This window comes from Mobula birostris, chromosome 4, assembly GCF_030028105.1.
Source record: "Mobula birostris isolate sMobBir1 chromosome 4, sMobBir1.hap1, whole genome shotgun sequence".
Classification (NCBI taxonomy): domain Eukaryota; kingdom Metazoa; phylum Chordata; class Chondrichthyes; order Myliobatiformes; family Myliobatidae; genus Mobula; species Mobula birostris.
Genome location: NC_092373.1, coordinates 208,457,199 through 208,472,816, shown reverse-complemented (window position 1 = coordinate 208,472,816; position 15,618 = coordinate 208,457,199). Strand labels below are relative to the sequence as shown.

General features: G+C 49.8%; 1 protein-coding gene across 4 annotated transcripts in view; it reads left to right on the top strand.

Moving 5' to 3' along the window:
• rtkna (rhotekin a) overlaps positions 1-15,618 on the top strand; it is a 152,277-nt gene that overhangs the window by 104,304 nt on the left and 32,355 nt on the right. For 2 of the 4 annotated variants that reach the window (XM_072256864.1, XM_072256863.1), the window contains exon 12: positions 5,500-5,597. The exons of the other annotated variants lie outside the window; for them this stretch is intronic. In XM_072256864.1, the coding sequence (XP_072112965.1) occupies positions 5,500-5,597 (98 nt within the window). Of the gene's footprint in view, positions 1-5,499; positions 5,598-15,618 lie in introns of those variants that run through there. 4 annotated transcript variants of the gene reach the window in all.

The window sequence follows — 15,618 nt, the reverse complement described above, 5'->3', positions numbered from 1 at the left end:
GGGAGGAATGAAGCAACGAGCTCAAAGAAGTTGATTGGTAAAAGAGACAGAAGGCCATGGAAGAAAGAAGAAAGGGAGGGAGGAGGACCACCAGAAGAAGGTGATGGGTGGGCGAGGAGATAACATGAGAGAGGGACAAGGGGATGGGAAATGGTGAAGGGGGGGTGGTGGAGACATTACTAGAAGTTTGAGAAATCAACGTTCGTGCCATCAGGTTGGAGGCTCCCCAAATGGAATACATGGTGTTGCTCCTCCGACTTGTGTCATCTTCCAGTGGCCACCCATTTTAATTCCACTTCCCATTCCCATTCCGATATGTCATCACCCATTTTAATTCCACTTCCCATTCCCATTCTGATACGTCACCACCCATTTTAATTCCACTTCCCATTCCCATTCTGATATGTCACCACACATTTTAATTCCACTTCCCATTCCCATACATCGCCACCCATTTTAATTCCACTTCCCATTTCTATTCCAATATGTCGCCACCCATTTTAATTCCACTTCCCATTCCCATTCCGATATGTCACTACCCATTTTAATTCCACTTCCCATTCCCATTCCGATATGTCCATTCATGGCTTCCTTCACTGTCGGGTTAAGGCCACACTTCGGTCAGGGGAACAACACCTTGCATCCGTTTTGTTAGCCTCTGACCTGATGGCATGAACATCGATTTCTCAAATTTCCAAACTCTCTTAAACTATGAAATCAAGCTCACATGCACACTTGTGATGGCAGCTCATTCCACACTCTCATGACCCTGTAAGTAAAGAAGTTTCCCCTCATCTTCCCCTCTCACCGGTCAAAATGAAACCGCATCACCCCTCACCGGTCAGAATGAAACCCTGTCACCCCTCACCGGTCAGAATGAAACCCCATCACCCCTCACCGGTCAGAATGAAACCCCGTCGCCTCTCACCGGTCACAATGAAACTCATCACCCCTCACCGGTCAGAATGAAACCCCATCACCCCTCACCGGTCAGAATGAAACCCCATCACCCCTCACCGGTCAGAATGAAACCACATCGCCCCTCACCGGTCAGGATGAAACCCCGTCTCCCCTCACCGGTCAAAATGAAACCACATCGCCCCTCACCGGTCAGAATGAAACCCCATCGACCCCCACCGGTCAGAATGAAACCCCATCACCCCTCACCGGTCAGAATGAAACCCCATCGCCCCTCACCGGTCAGAATGAAACCCTGTCACCCCTCACCGGTCACAATGAAACCGCATCGCCCCCCACCAGTCACAATGAAACCCCATCACCCCTCACCGGTCACAATGAAACCCCGTCACCCCTCACCGGTCAGAATGAAACCCCATCGCCCCTCACCGGTCACAATAAAACCCCATCACCCCTCACCGGTCAGAATGAAACCCCATCGCCCCTCACCGGTCACAATGAAACCCCATCAACCCCTCACCGGTCAGAATGAAACCCCATCAACCCCTCACCGGTCAGAATGAAACCCCATCACCCCTCACCGGTCAGAATGAAATCATATCACCCCCCACCTGTCAGAATGAAACCCCATCACCCCTCGCCGGTCAGAATGAAACCCCATCGCCCCTCACCGGTCAGAATGAAACCCCGTCGCCCCTCACCGGTCAGAATGAAACCCCGTCACCCCTCACCGGTCAGAATGAAACCCCGTCGCTCCTCACCGGTCAGAATGAAACCACGTCGCCCCTCACCGGTCAGAATGAAACCCCATCGCCCCTCACTGGTCACAATGAAACCCCATCACCCCTCACCGGTCAGAATGAAACCCCATCGCCCCTCACAGGTCACAATGAAACTCATCACCCCTCACCGGTCAGAATGAAACCCCATCACCCCTCACCGGTCAGAATGAAACCCCGTCGCCCCTCACCGGTCAGAATGAAACCGCGTCACCCCTCACCGGTCACAATGAAACTCATCACCCCTCACCGGTCAGAATGAAACCCCGTCGCCCCTCACCGGTCAGAATGAAACCCCGTCACCCCTCACCGGTCAGAATGAAACCCCGTCGCTCCTCACCGGTCAGAATGAAACCACGTCGCCCCTCACCGGTCAGAATGAAACCCCATCGCCCCTCACTGGTCACAATGAAACCCCATCACCCCTCACCGGTCAGAATGAAACCCCATCGCCCCTCACAGGTCACAATGAAACTCATCACCCCTCACCGGTCAGAATGAAACCCCATCACCCCTCACCGGTCAGAATGAAACCCCGTCGCCCCTCACCGGTCAGAATGAAACCGCGTCACCCCTCACCGGTCACAATGAAACTCATCACCCCTCACCGGTCAGAATGAAACCCCGTCACCCCTCACCGGTCAGAATGAACGGTCAGAATGAAACCACATCGCCCCTCACCGGTCAGGATGAAACCCCGTCTCCCCTCACCGGTCAGAATGAAACCACATCGCCCCTCACCAGTCAGAATGAAACCCCATCGCCCCCCACCGGTCAGAATGAAACCCCATCACCCCTTACCGGTCAGAATGAAACCCCATCGCCCCTCACCGGTCAGAATGAAACCCTGTCACCCCTCACCGGTCACAATGAAACGGCATCGCCCCCCACCAGTCACAATGAAACCCCATCACCCCTCACCGGTCACAATGAAACCCCGTCACCCCTCACCGGTCAGAATGAAACCCCATCGCCCCTCACCGGTCACAATAAAACCCCATCACCCCTCACCGGTCACAATAAAACCCCATCGCCCCTCACCGGTCAGAATGAAACCCCATCGCCCCTCACCGGTCAGAATGAAACCCCATCGCCCCTCACCGGTCAGAATGAAACCACATCGCCCCTCACCGGTCAGAATGAAACCCCGTTGCCCCTCACCGATCAGAATGAAACCCCATCTCCCCTCACCGGTCAGAATGAAACCCCTTCTCCCCTCATCGGTCACAATGAAACCCCATTACCACTCACCGGTCACAATGAAACCCCATCACCCCTCACCGGTCAGAATGAAACCCCGTCGCCCCTCACCGGTCAAAACAAAATCCCATCAACCCTCACCGGTCACAATGAAACCTCGTCACCCCTCACCAGTCAGAATGAAACCCCATCACCCCTCATGCTGGGATTGTGGAGTGGGTCAGTAAGTGGGTAATACCAGGAGAATGTGCTGGGGTTACGTGGTCAGTGATGGGTTTAACACCAGGAAGATGTGCTGGGGTTATGTGGTCAGTAATGAGTTTAACACCGGGACGATGTGCTGGGGTTGTGGTGTCAGTGATGAGTTTAACACCGGGGCGATGTGCTGGGGTTATGGGGTCACTGATGGGTTTAACATCGGGACGATGGGCTGCGGTTGTGGGGTTGGTGACGTGTTTAACGCCTGGACGATGTGTTGGGGTTATGTGGTCAGTGATGAGTTTAACGCCAGGACGATGTGCTTGTGTTGTGGGGTCAGTGACGGGTTTAACACTGGGATGATGTGCTGGGGTTGTGGGATCAGTGACGGGTTTAACACTGGGATGATGTGCTGGGGTTGTGGGGTCAGCAACGGGTTGCAGACTGGGACGATGCGCTGGGGTTTTGGGGTCACTGATGAGTTTAACACCGTAACGATGTGCTGGGGTTATGAGGTCTGTGATGAGTTTAACACTGGGACAGTGTGCTGGGGTTGTTGGGTCAGTGATGGGTTAACACTAGGACGATGTGCTGGGATTATGGGGTCAGTGATGAGTTTAACACTGGGATGATGTGCTGGGGTTGTGGGGTCAGTGACTGGTTTCAGACTGGGATGATGTGCTGGGGTTATGGGGTCTGTGATGAGTTTAACACTGGGACAATGTGCTCGTGTTGTGGGGTCAGTGATGAGTTTAACACTGGGATGATGTGCTGGGGTTGTGGGGTTGGTGATGGGTTTCAGACTGGGACGATGTGCTGGGGTTATGAGGTCTGTGATGAGCTTAACACTGGGACGATGTGCTGTGGTTTTGGGGTCAGTGATGGGTTTAACATCGTGACGATGTGCTGGGGTTATGGGGTGAGTGATGAGTTTAACACTGGGACGATGTGCTCATGTTGTGGTGTTGGTGTTGGTGATGGGTTTCACACCGGGATGATGTGCTGGGGTTATGGGGTCAGTGATGAGTTTAACACTGGGATGATGTGTTGGGGTTGTGGGGTCAGTGACGGGTTTCAGACTTGGACGATGTGCTGGGGTTGTGGGGTCAGTGATGTGTTTAACACTGGGACGATGTGCTGGGGTTATGAGGTCTGTGATGAGTTTAACACTGGGACGACGTGCTGGGGTTATGTGGTCAGTGATGTGTTTAACACCGGGCCAATGTGCTCGTGTTGTGGGGTCAGTGATGAGTTTAACACTGGGACGATGTGATGGGTTTGTGGGGTCAGTGATGAGTTTCAGACTGGGACGATGTGCTGGGGTTATGGGGTCAGTGATGAGTTTAACACTGGGACGATATGCTCATATTGTGGGGTTTGTGATGGGTTTCACACCGGGATGATGTGCTGGGGTTATGGGGTCAGTGATGAGTTTAACACTGGGATGATGTGCTGGGGTTGTGGGGTCAGTGATGGGTTTCAGACTGGGACGATGTGCTTGGGTTATGGGGTCAGTGATGAGTTTAACACTGGGATGATGTGCTGGGGTTGTGGGGTCAGTGACGGGTTTCAGACTGGGACGATGTGCTGGGGTTATGGGGTCAGTGATGAGTTGAACACTGCGATGATGTGCTGGGGTTGTGGGGTCAGTGACGGGTTTCAGACTGGGACGATGTGCTGGGGTTATGGGTTCAGTGATGAGTTTAACACTGGGACGATGTGCTCATGTTGTGGGGTTGGTGACGGGTTTCAGACTGGGACGATGTGCTGGGGTTATGGGGTCAGTGATGAGTTTAACACTGGGATGATGTGCTCGTGTTGTGGGGTTTGTGATGGGTTTCACACCGGGATGATGTGCTGGGGTTGTGGGGTCTGTGACGTGTTTCAGACTGGGATGATGTGCTGGGGTTATGGGGTCAGTGATGAGTTTAACACTGGGATGATGTGCTGGGGTTGTGGGGTCAGTGACGGGTTTCAGACTGTGACAATGTGCTGGGGTTATGGGGTCAGTGATGAGTTTAACACTGGGACGATATGCTCATGTTGTGGGGTTTGTGATGGGTTTCACACCGGGATGATGTGCTGGGGTTATGGGGTCAGTGATGAGTTTAACACTGGGATGATGTGCTGGGGTTGTGGGGTCAGTGATGGGTTTCAGACTGGGACGATGTGCTGGGGTTATGGGGTCAGTGATGAGTTTAACACTGGGACGATGTGCTCGTGTTGTGGGGTTGGTGATGGGTTTCACACCGGGATGATGTGCTGGGGTTGTACAGTTACTGAGGACCGGAATTTCGTTCGGAGAGCATGTCATGAACCTGCAGCGTCTCAGCTGTGTTTCTGCTCCAATGATCTCTCTCTTTTTGTCTCTCATGTCTCTTTTCTGTTCTCGACCTCTGAGCAGCAACCCCTTCTGCTTCTTCGTATGAGGGTCTCCTCCTGCAGGAGAACAGCGTGTCCGCTGAGATACAGGCTCTCCTCTCGTATTACACTAACAGGTGATGTTAATACAGGCATGGACTGTGTAATGCACACACCGCACAGCTGGCGACAGACTGGCAAAACGCCGTAACCAAAGAACGTCATGATACTCAAACGAGTTATCTCTGCCCCAGCTCCAGTTCTCCCTTGTCTCCCGCATTGAATATAGATTTCAATTTGTCTGCCCAGAATGAATTATTGTCAATATTTATAGTTCTGATAAAAGGTTATTTATCGACATGAAATTGGACCATAATATGCAGGAGCAGAATAAGGCCATTCGTCCCATCGAGTCTACTCTGCCAGTCCATCATGGCTGATTGATTGTCCCTCCACCCTGTTTCTTGCCTTTTCCCTGCAGCCTTTCACACCCTGACTAATCAAGAAACTATCAACCTCTGTTTTAAATATACCCATGACTTGGCCTCCACAGATGTCTGTGACGATGAATTCCACAGATTCTGCACCCAGTAGCATATCCTCATCTCTGTTCTAAATGGACATTGCTCTATTCTGAGGCTGTGCCCTCTGGTCCTTGGCTCCCCCACTATTGGAAACTCCTCTCCAAATCCACTCTGTCTCAGCGTTTCAATATTCGGTAGGTTTCAATGAGGTTTCCCCTCATTTTCCTAAACTCCAGCAAGTACAGCCCAGAGACTGCAAACACTCCTCAGTTTCAACCCCCACTGAGGCTGCTTCACCGGATGTGGGACTCCACTACCCCTGTAGAAGTTGTGTACCCCCATATCCTCAGTATAGCACTTCCACAAAGGCATGAGGGTACTCAACTTCACAGGCGTACAAGGGTACAGCACTTGCACAGAGAAACAAGACTTCCAGAGGGGTACAGGAGTACACAGGGGTATGGGGGGCACAGGACTTCATAGGGGTATGGAGGCACAGGACTTCCACAGGGATATGGGGGGCAGAGGACTTCCACAGGGGTATGGGGGGCACTGGACTTCATAGGGGTATGGGAGTACAACACTTGCACAGGGTTATGAGGGTAATGAACTTCCACAGAAGTCCAGGGCTACAGCACTTCCACAGGAGTGTGGGGGTACAGACTTCCACAAGGGTATGGGGGTACAGGACCTACAGAGGGGTATGGGGGTATGGAAATTCCACTTAGAGATAGGATCTGTGGGCATTTAGAGAATCATGGTCTGATCAGGGACAGTCAGCATGGCTTTGTGAAGGGCAGATCGTGTCTAACAAGCCTGATTGAGTTCTTTGAGGAGGTGACCAGGCATATAGATGAGGGTAGTGCAGTGGATGTGATCTATATGGATTTTAGTAAGGCATTTGACAAGGTTCCACACGGTAGGCTTATTCAGAAAGTTAGAAGGCATGGGATCCAGGGAAGTTTGGCCAGGTGGATTCAGAATTGGCTTGCCTGCAGAAGGCAGAGGGTCGTGGTGGAGGGAGTACATTCAGATTGGAGGATTGTGACTAGTGGTGTCCCACAAGGATCTGTTCTGGAACCTCTACTTTTCGTGATTTTTACTAACGACCTGGAACTGGGGGTAGAAGGCTGGGTTGTCAAGTTTACAGGTGACACAAAGGTTTGTGGTGTTGTAGATAGTGTAGAGGATTGTCAAAGATTGCAGAGAGACATTGATAGGATGCAAAAGTGGGCTGAGAAGTGGCAGATGGAGTTCAACCCGGAGAAGTGTGAGGTGGTACACTTTGGAAGGACAAACTCCAAGGCAGAGTACAAAGTAAATGGCAGGATACTTGATAGTGTGGAGGAGCAGAGGGATCTGGGGGTACATGTCCACAGATCCCTGAAAGTTGCCTCACAGGTGGATAGGGTAGTTAAGAAAGCTTATGAGGTGTTAGCTTTCATAAGTCGAGGGATAGAGTTTAAGAGTCGCGATGTAATGATGCAGCTCTATAAAACTCTGGTTAGGCCACACTTGGAGTACTGTGTCCAGTTCTGGTCGCCTCACTATAGGAAGGATGTGGAAGCATTGGAAAGGGTACAGAGGAGATTTACCAGGATGCTGCCTGGTTTAGAGAGTATGCATTATGATCAGAGATTAAGGGAGCTAGGGCTTTACTCTTTGGAGAGAAGGAGGATGAGATGAGACATGATAGAGGGGTACAAGATAATAAGAGAGATAGATAGAGTGGATAGCCAGCGCCTCTTCCCCAGGTCACCACTGCTCAATACAAGAGGACATGGCTTTAAGGTAAGGGGTGGCAAGTTCAAGTGGGATATTAGAAGAAGGTTTTTAACTCGGAGAGTGGTTGGTGCGTGGAATGCACTGCCTGAGTCAGTGGTGGAGGCAGATACACTAGTGAAGTCTAAGAGACTACTAGACAGGTATATGGAGGAATTTAAGTTGGGGGGTTATATGGGAGGCAGGGTTTGAGGGTCGGCACAACATTGTAGGCCGAAGGGCCTGTACTGTGCTGTACTATTGTATGTTCTATGTTCTATGTATGGGGGTACAGGACCTACACACGGGTATGGGGGTATGGGACTTCCACAGGGGTATGGGGTACAGTCACAGGGGTATGGGGGTATGGGACTTCCACAGGGGTATGGGAAACAGTCACGGGTATGGAGGTATGGGGTACAGTCACAGGAGTATGGGGGTACAGTCACAGGGTAGGGGGGTATGGGACTTCCACAGGGGTATAGGGTACAGTCACAGGGGTATGGGGGTACTGGATTTTTGCAGAGTACCTGAGTACAGCACTCCCATCGGGATATAGGGGGTACTGGACTTCACAAGGGTTGGGGTACAGCACTTCCAAAGGAGTACAGGACTTTCACAGAGGTACGGGGTACTGGACCACGGTGTTATGGAGTACAGCACTTGCACAGGTATTTAAGGGTACAGACTTCTGCAGGCGTGTGGGGTACAGGACTTCCATAGGGGTTCAAAAGGGTACTGAACCTCACAGGGGTTGGGGGGTACAGCACTTACACGGGCGTACTGAGGTACGGGATGTCTATAGGGGTACATGGGTACAGCACTTACACAGGGGTACAAAGGTACAGGACTTCAGCAGAGGTGCAGGGTACAGGACCGCCACGGAGGTATGGGTACAGGGTTTCCATAGGGGTTCAACGGTACAGGGTTTCCATAGATATATGGGGGTACAGCACTTGCACAGGAGTAATATCAGAAGAAGATACTAAAAGCTATTTTAAGTACATAAAGGGTAAAAAGGAGTTGAGGGTAGATATAGGACCAATAGAAAATGACACTGGAGATATCGTAATGGGAGACACAGAGATGGCAGAGGAACTGAATGTGTATTTTGCATCAGTCTTCACAGTGGAAGACATCTGCAGTATATCGGATATTCAAGAGTGTCAGGGAAGTCAGGAAGTTTAATGCTCTGAGGGTGGATAAATCTCCTGGACCTGATGGAACGCACCCTCGGGTTCTGAAGGAAGTAGCTGGAGAGGTTGCGGAGGTATTAACGATGATCTTTCAAGAATTGATAGATTCTGGCATTGTATCGGATGACTGGAAAATTGCAAATGTTACTCCACTATTTAAGAAGGGTGCGAGGCAGCAGAAAGGAAACTATAGACCTGTTAGCCTGATGTCAGTGGTTGGGAAGTTGTTGGAATCTATTATTACGGATGAGATTACGGAGTACCGGGAGGCCCATGACAAGATAGGCCAAAGCCAGCATGGTTTCCTGAAAGGAAAATTCTGCCTGACAAACCTACTGCAATTTTGTGAGGAAATTACAAGCAGGGTAGACAAAGGAGATGTAGTGGGTCTGGTAACACGGATCAAAGTTGCTGGTGAACGCAGCAGGCCAGGCAGCATCTCTAGGAAGAAGTACAGTTGACGTTTCAGGCCGAGACCCTTCGTCAGGACTAACTGAAGGAAGAGCTAGTAAGAGATTTGAAAGTCGGAGGGGGAGGGGGAGATCCGAAATGACAGGAGAAGACAGGAGGGGGAGGGATGGAGCCAAGAGCTGGACAGGTGATTGGCAAAAGGGATATGAGAGGATCATGGGACAGGAGGCCCAGGGAGAAAGACAAGCGGGAGGGGAACCCCAGAGGATGGGCAAGGGGTATAGTGAGAGGGACAGAGGGAGAAAAAGGAGAGTGAGAGAAAGAATGTGTGTATAAAAATAAATAACGGATGGGGTACGAGGGGGAGGTGGGGCATTAGCAGAAGTTAGAGAAGTCGATGTTCATGCCATCAGGTTGGAGGCTACCCAGACGGAATATAAGGTGTTGTTCCTCCAGCCTGATTGTGGCTTCATCTTTACAGTAGAGGAGGCCGTGGATAGACATGTCAGAATGGGAATGGGATGTGGAATTAAAATGTGTGGTCACTGGGAGATCCTGCTTTCTCTGGCGAACAGAGCGTAGGTGTTCAGCAAAGCGGTCGCCGAGTCTGCATCGGGTCTCGCCAATATATAGAAGGCCACATCGGGAGCACCGGACGCAGTATATCACCCCAGCCGACTCACAGGTGAAGTGTCGCCTCACCTGGAAGGACTGTCTGGGGCCCTGAATGGTGGTAAAGGAGGAAGTGTAAGGGCATGTGTAGCACTTGTTCCGCTTACAAGGATAAGTGCCAGGAGGGAGATCAGTGGGGAGGGATGGGGGGGACGAATGGACAAGAGAGTCGCGTAGGGAGCGATCCCTGCGGAAAGCGGGGGGGGGAGGGAAAGATGTGCTTAGTGGTGAGATCCCGTTGGAGGTGGCGGAAGTTACGGAGAATAATATGTTGGATCCAGAGGCTGGTGGGGTGGTAGGTGAGGACCAGGGGAACCCTATTCCTAGTGGGGTGACTGGAGAATGGAGTGAGAGCAGATGTACGTGAAATGGGGGAGATGCGTTTAAGAGCAGAGTTGATAGTGGACAAAGGGAAGCCCCTTTCTTTAAAAAAGGAGGACATCTCCCTCGTCCTAGAATGAAAAGCCTCATCCTGAGAGCAGATGCGGCGGAGACGGAGGAATTGCGAGAAGGGGATGGCATTTTTGCAAGTGACAGGGTGAGAAGAGGAATAGTCCAGATAACTGTGAGAGTCAGTAGGCTTATAGTAGACATCAGTGGATAAGCTGTCTCCAGAGACAGAGACAGAAAGATCTAGAAAGGGGAGGGAGGTGTCAGAAATGGACCAGGTAAACTTGAGGGCAGGGTGAAAGTTGGAAGCAAAGTTAATAAAGTCAACGAGCTCAGCATGTGTGCAGGAAGCAGCGCCAATGCAGTCAAAAGATGTGCTTCGTGGTGGGATCCTGTTGGAGATGGCGGAAGTTACAGAGAATAATATGTTGGACCCATAGGCTGGTGGGGTGGTAGGTGAGGACCAGGGGAACCCTATTCCTAGTGGGGTGGCGGGAGGATGGAGTGAGAGCAGATGTACGTGAAATGGGGGAGATGCGTTTGAGAGCAGAGTTGATTTTAAGTTCCCTGGCCCCCACCGCTTTATTTTCACCGTGGATGTCCAGTCCCTATATACTTCCATCCCCCATCAGGAAGGTCTCAAAGCTCTCTGCTTCTTTTTGGATTCCAGACCTAATCAGTTCTCCTCTACCACCACTCTGCTCCGTCTAGCGGAATTAGTCCTTACTCTTAATAATTTCTCCTTTGGCTCCTCCCACTTCCTCCAAACTAAAGGTGTAGCTATGGGCACCCGTATGGGTCCTACCTATGCCTGTCTTTTTGTTGGCTTTGTAGAACAATCTATGTTCCGTGCCTATTCTGGTATCTGTCCCCCACTTTTCCTTCGCTACATCGACGACTGCATTGGCGCTGCTTCCTGCACACATGCTGAACAACTTTGATGTGTGTTGCCTGAATTTCCAGCATCTGCAGAATTCCTGTTGTTTGCAGTAGGTCTGGTACCTGGATTTTCAGAAGGCCTTTGACAAGGTGCCGCACATGAGGATGCTTAGCAAAATAAGATCCCACGGAATTATAGGGGAGTTGCTAACATGAGTGGAGCATTGGCTGATCAGCAGAAAACAGAGAGTGAGAGTAAAGGGATCCTATTCTGTCTGGCTGCCGTTTACCAGTGGAGTTCCACAGGGGTCGGTGTTGGGACCACTGCTTTTTATGATGTATGTCAATGAATTGGACTACGGGATTAATGGATTTGTGGCTAAGTTTGTGGATGATACAAGGATAGGTGGAGGAGTGGGTAGTGTTGAGGAAGCAGAGAGCCTGCAGAGAGACTTAGATAGGCAAATGGGCAAAGAAGTGGCAAATGAAATACAATGTTGAAAAGTGTATGGTCATGCACTTTAGTGGAAGAAATAAATGGGCAGACTATTATTTAGATGGGGAGAGAATTCAAAATGCAGAGATTCAAAGGGACTTAGGAGTCCTTGTGCAGGATACCCTAAAGGTTAACCTCCAGGTTGAGTCAAGAAGGCAAATCAATGTTGGCATTTATTTCTAGAGGTATTGAATATAAGAGTAGAAATGTAATGTTGAGGCTGTATAAGACACTCATGAGACCACACTTGGAGTATTGTGTGCAGTTTTAGGCTCCTTATTTTAGAAAGGATATACTAACATTGGAAAGGGTTCAGAGGAGATTCAGAAGAAGGATTCCAGGAATGAGAGGGTTACCGTATGAGGAGTGTCTGGCAGCTCTTGGGCTGTATTCACTGCAGTTCAGGAGAATGAGGGGGGATTTCATAGAAACATTCCAAATGTTAAAAGGCCTGAACAGATTAGATATTAGGTTAGAGAATAGGACAGAGTGTGACAGAGGAAAAAGTATGTATGGAACCAGAGTCAATAGCAGAGGTACTTAATGAATACTTTGCTTCGGTATTCACTACGGAAAAGGATCTTGGCGATTGTAGGGATGATTTTCAGTGGACAGGAAAAACTTGAGCACGTAGACATTAAAGAAGAGGATATTCTGGAGCTTTTGGAAAGCATCAGGTTGGATAAGGACCAGACAAGATGTTCTCCAGGCTACCGTGGGAGGTGAGAGAGGAGATTGCTGAGCCTCTAGCGATGATCTTTGCATCATCAATGGGGATGGGAGAGGTTCCGGAGGATTGGAGGATTATGGATGTTGTTCCTTTACTGAAGAAAAGGAGTAGAGATAGCCCAGGAAATTATAGACCAGTGAGTCTTACTTCAGTGGTTGGTAAGTTGATGGAGAAGATCTTGAGAGGCAGGATTTATGAACATTTGGAGAGGCATAATATGATTAGAAATAGTCAGTACAGCTTTGTCAAAGGTAGGTTGTGCCTTATGAGCCTGATAGAATTTTTTGAGGATGTGACTAAAAACATTAATGAAAATAGAGCAGTAGATGTCGTATATATGGATTTTAGCAAGGCATTTGATAAGGTACCCCATGCAAGGCTTATTGAGGTCCAAGGGGACATTGCTTTGCGGATCCAAAATTAGCTTGCCCGCAGAAGGCAAAGAGTGGTTGTAGACAGGTCGGTGACCAGTGGTGTGGCTCAGGGATCTGTTCTGGGACCCCTACTCTTAGTGATTTTTATAAATGACTTGGCTGAGGAAGAGGAGGGATGGGTTAGTAAATTTGATGACACAAATGTTGGGGTGTTGTGGATAGTGTGCAGGGCTGTCAGAGGTTACAGTGGGACATCAATAGGATATAAAACTGGGCTGAGAAGTGGCAGATGTTCAACCCAGAAAAATGTGAGGTGATTCATTTTGGTAGGTCACATATGATGGCAGAATAGTATTAATGGTAAGACTTTTGGCAGTGTGGAGGATCAGAGGGATCTTGGGGTCCGAGTCCATTGGACACTCAAGGCTGCTACGCAGGTTAACTCTGTGATTAAGAAGGCATACGGTGCATTGGCCGTCATCAATCGTGGGATTGAGTTTAAGAGCTGAGAGGTAATGTTGTAGCTCTATAGGACCCTGGTCAGACCCCACTTGGAGTACTGTGCACAGTTCTGATTGCCTCACTACAGGAAGGATGTGGAAACCATAGAAAAGGTGCAAAGGAGATTTACAAGGATGTTTGCCTGGATTGGGGAGCATGCCTTATGGGAATAGGTTGCGTGAAATTAGCCTTTTCTCCTTGGAGCGACGGAGGATGAGAGGTGACCAGATGAGGTGTATAAGATGATGAGAGGCATTGATCGTGTGGATAGTCAGAGGCTTTTTCCCAGAGCTGAAATAGCTAGCGTGAGAGGGTACAGTTTTAAGATGCTTGGAAGTAGATACAGAGGAGGTGTCAGGGGTAAGTTTTTTATGCGGAGAGTGGTGAGTGCGTGGAATGCCAGCGACGGTGGTGGAGGCGGATACGATAGGGTTTTTTAAGAGACTCCTGGATAGGTATATGGAGCTTAGAAAAATAGAGGGCTGTGGGTAACCCTGGGTAATTTCTAAGGTAAGGATATGTTCGGTACAGCTTTGTGGACTGAAGTGCCTATATTGTGCTGTAGGTTTTCTATGTTTGTACGTTTCTATGTTTCTTTATGGCAAGGTTATTTCTCATCGTCTGGGAGTCCAGGATAAGAGAGCACGATTTCAGGATGGAAGAACGTACATTTAGAACTGAGCTGTGGAGAAATTACTTTCATCAGAGGGTGGTAAATCTGTGGAACTTTTTCCCATGAGCAGCTGTGGAGGCCAAGTCATTGTGTGTATTTTATAACCATATAACCATATTACAATTACAGCATGGAAACAGGCCATCTCGGACCTTCTAGTCCATGCCAAACTCCTACTCTCACTTTAAAGCAGAGATCGATAGGTTCTTGATTAGCCAGGACAGCAAAGGGTATGGCAGGGAGAAGGCAGGGGAGTGGGGAATGACTGGAAGAAATGGATCAGCCCAGGATTGAATGGCAGAGCAAGCTCGATGGGCTGAATATCCTACTTCTGCTCCTGTATCTTATGGTCTTATAAGTACTGGACTTCAGCAGGGGGAACAGGGCTCTAGAAGGGTACGGGAGTACAGGACTTCTAGAAGGGTACAGGAGTACAGGACTTTGAAGGGTACAGGAGTACAGTACTTCTAGAAGGGTATGGGAGTACAGGACTTCGAGAGGGATACAGGAGTACAGGACTTCGAGAAGGGTATGGGAGTACAGGACAATGAAGGGTACGGGAGTACAGGACTTTGAAGGGTACGGGAGTACAGGACTTTGAAGGGTACGGGAGTACAGGACTTCTAGAACGGTACGGGAGTACAGGACTTGGAGAAGGGAATGGGAGTACAGGACTTCGAGAAGGGTATGGGAGTACAGGACAATGAAGGGTATGGGAGTACAGGACTTCGAGAAGGGTATGGGAGTACAGGACTTCGAGAAGGGTATGGGAGTACAGGACTTCAAGAAAGGTATGGGAGTACAGGACTTCCACAAGGGTACAGTTGTACTGGACGGCAAGGGTATGGGGATACAGCACTTACGCAAGAATACAGGACTTCCACAGGGGTACAGGAGTACTGTACTTCGCAGGTGTATGGGGGCACAGGACTTTGTAGGGGAATGGGGGTACAGGTTTCCATGGTGATTCAGGGCTTCCACAGTGGTACTAGGTTACAGCATTTCCACAGGGGTGTTGGGCTACAGCATTTCAACTGTGGTGTTGGGCTACAGCATTTCCACAGGGGTACTGGGCTACAGCATTTCCACAGGGGTACTGGGCTACAGCATTTCCACAGTGGTGTTGGGCTACAGCATTTCAACTGTGGTGTTGGGCTACAGCATTTGCACAGTGGTACTAGGCTACAGCATTTCCACAGTGGTACTGGGCTACAGCATTTCCACAGTGGTACTGGGCTACAGCGTTTCCACAGTGGTACTGGGCTACAGCATTTCCACAGTGGTACTGGGCTACAGCATTTCCACAGTGGTACTGGGCTACAGCATTTCCACAGTGGTACTGGGCTACAGCATTTCAACTGTGGTGTTGGGCTACAGCATTTCCACAGGGCTACTGGGCTACAGCGTTTCCACAGTGGTGTTGGGCTACAGCATTTCAACTGTGGTGTTGGGCTACAGCATTTCCACAGGGCTACTGGGCTACAGCATTTCCACAGTGGTGTTGGGCTACAGCATTTCCACAGTGGTACTGGGCTACAGCATTTCCACAGTGGTA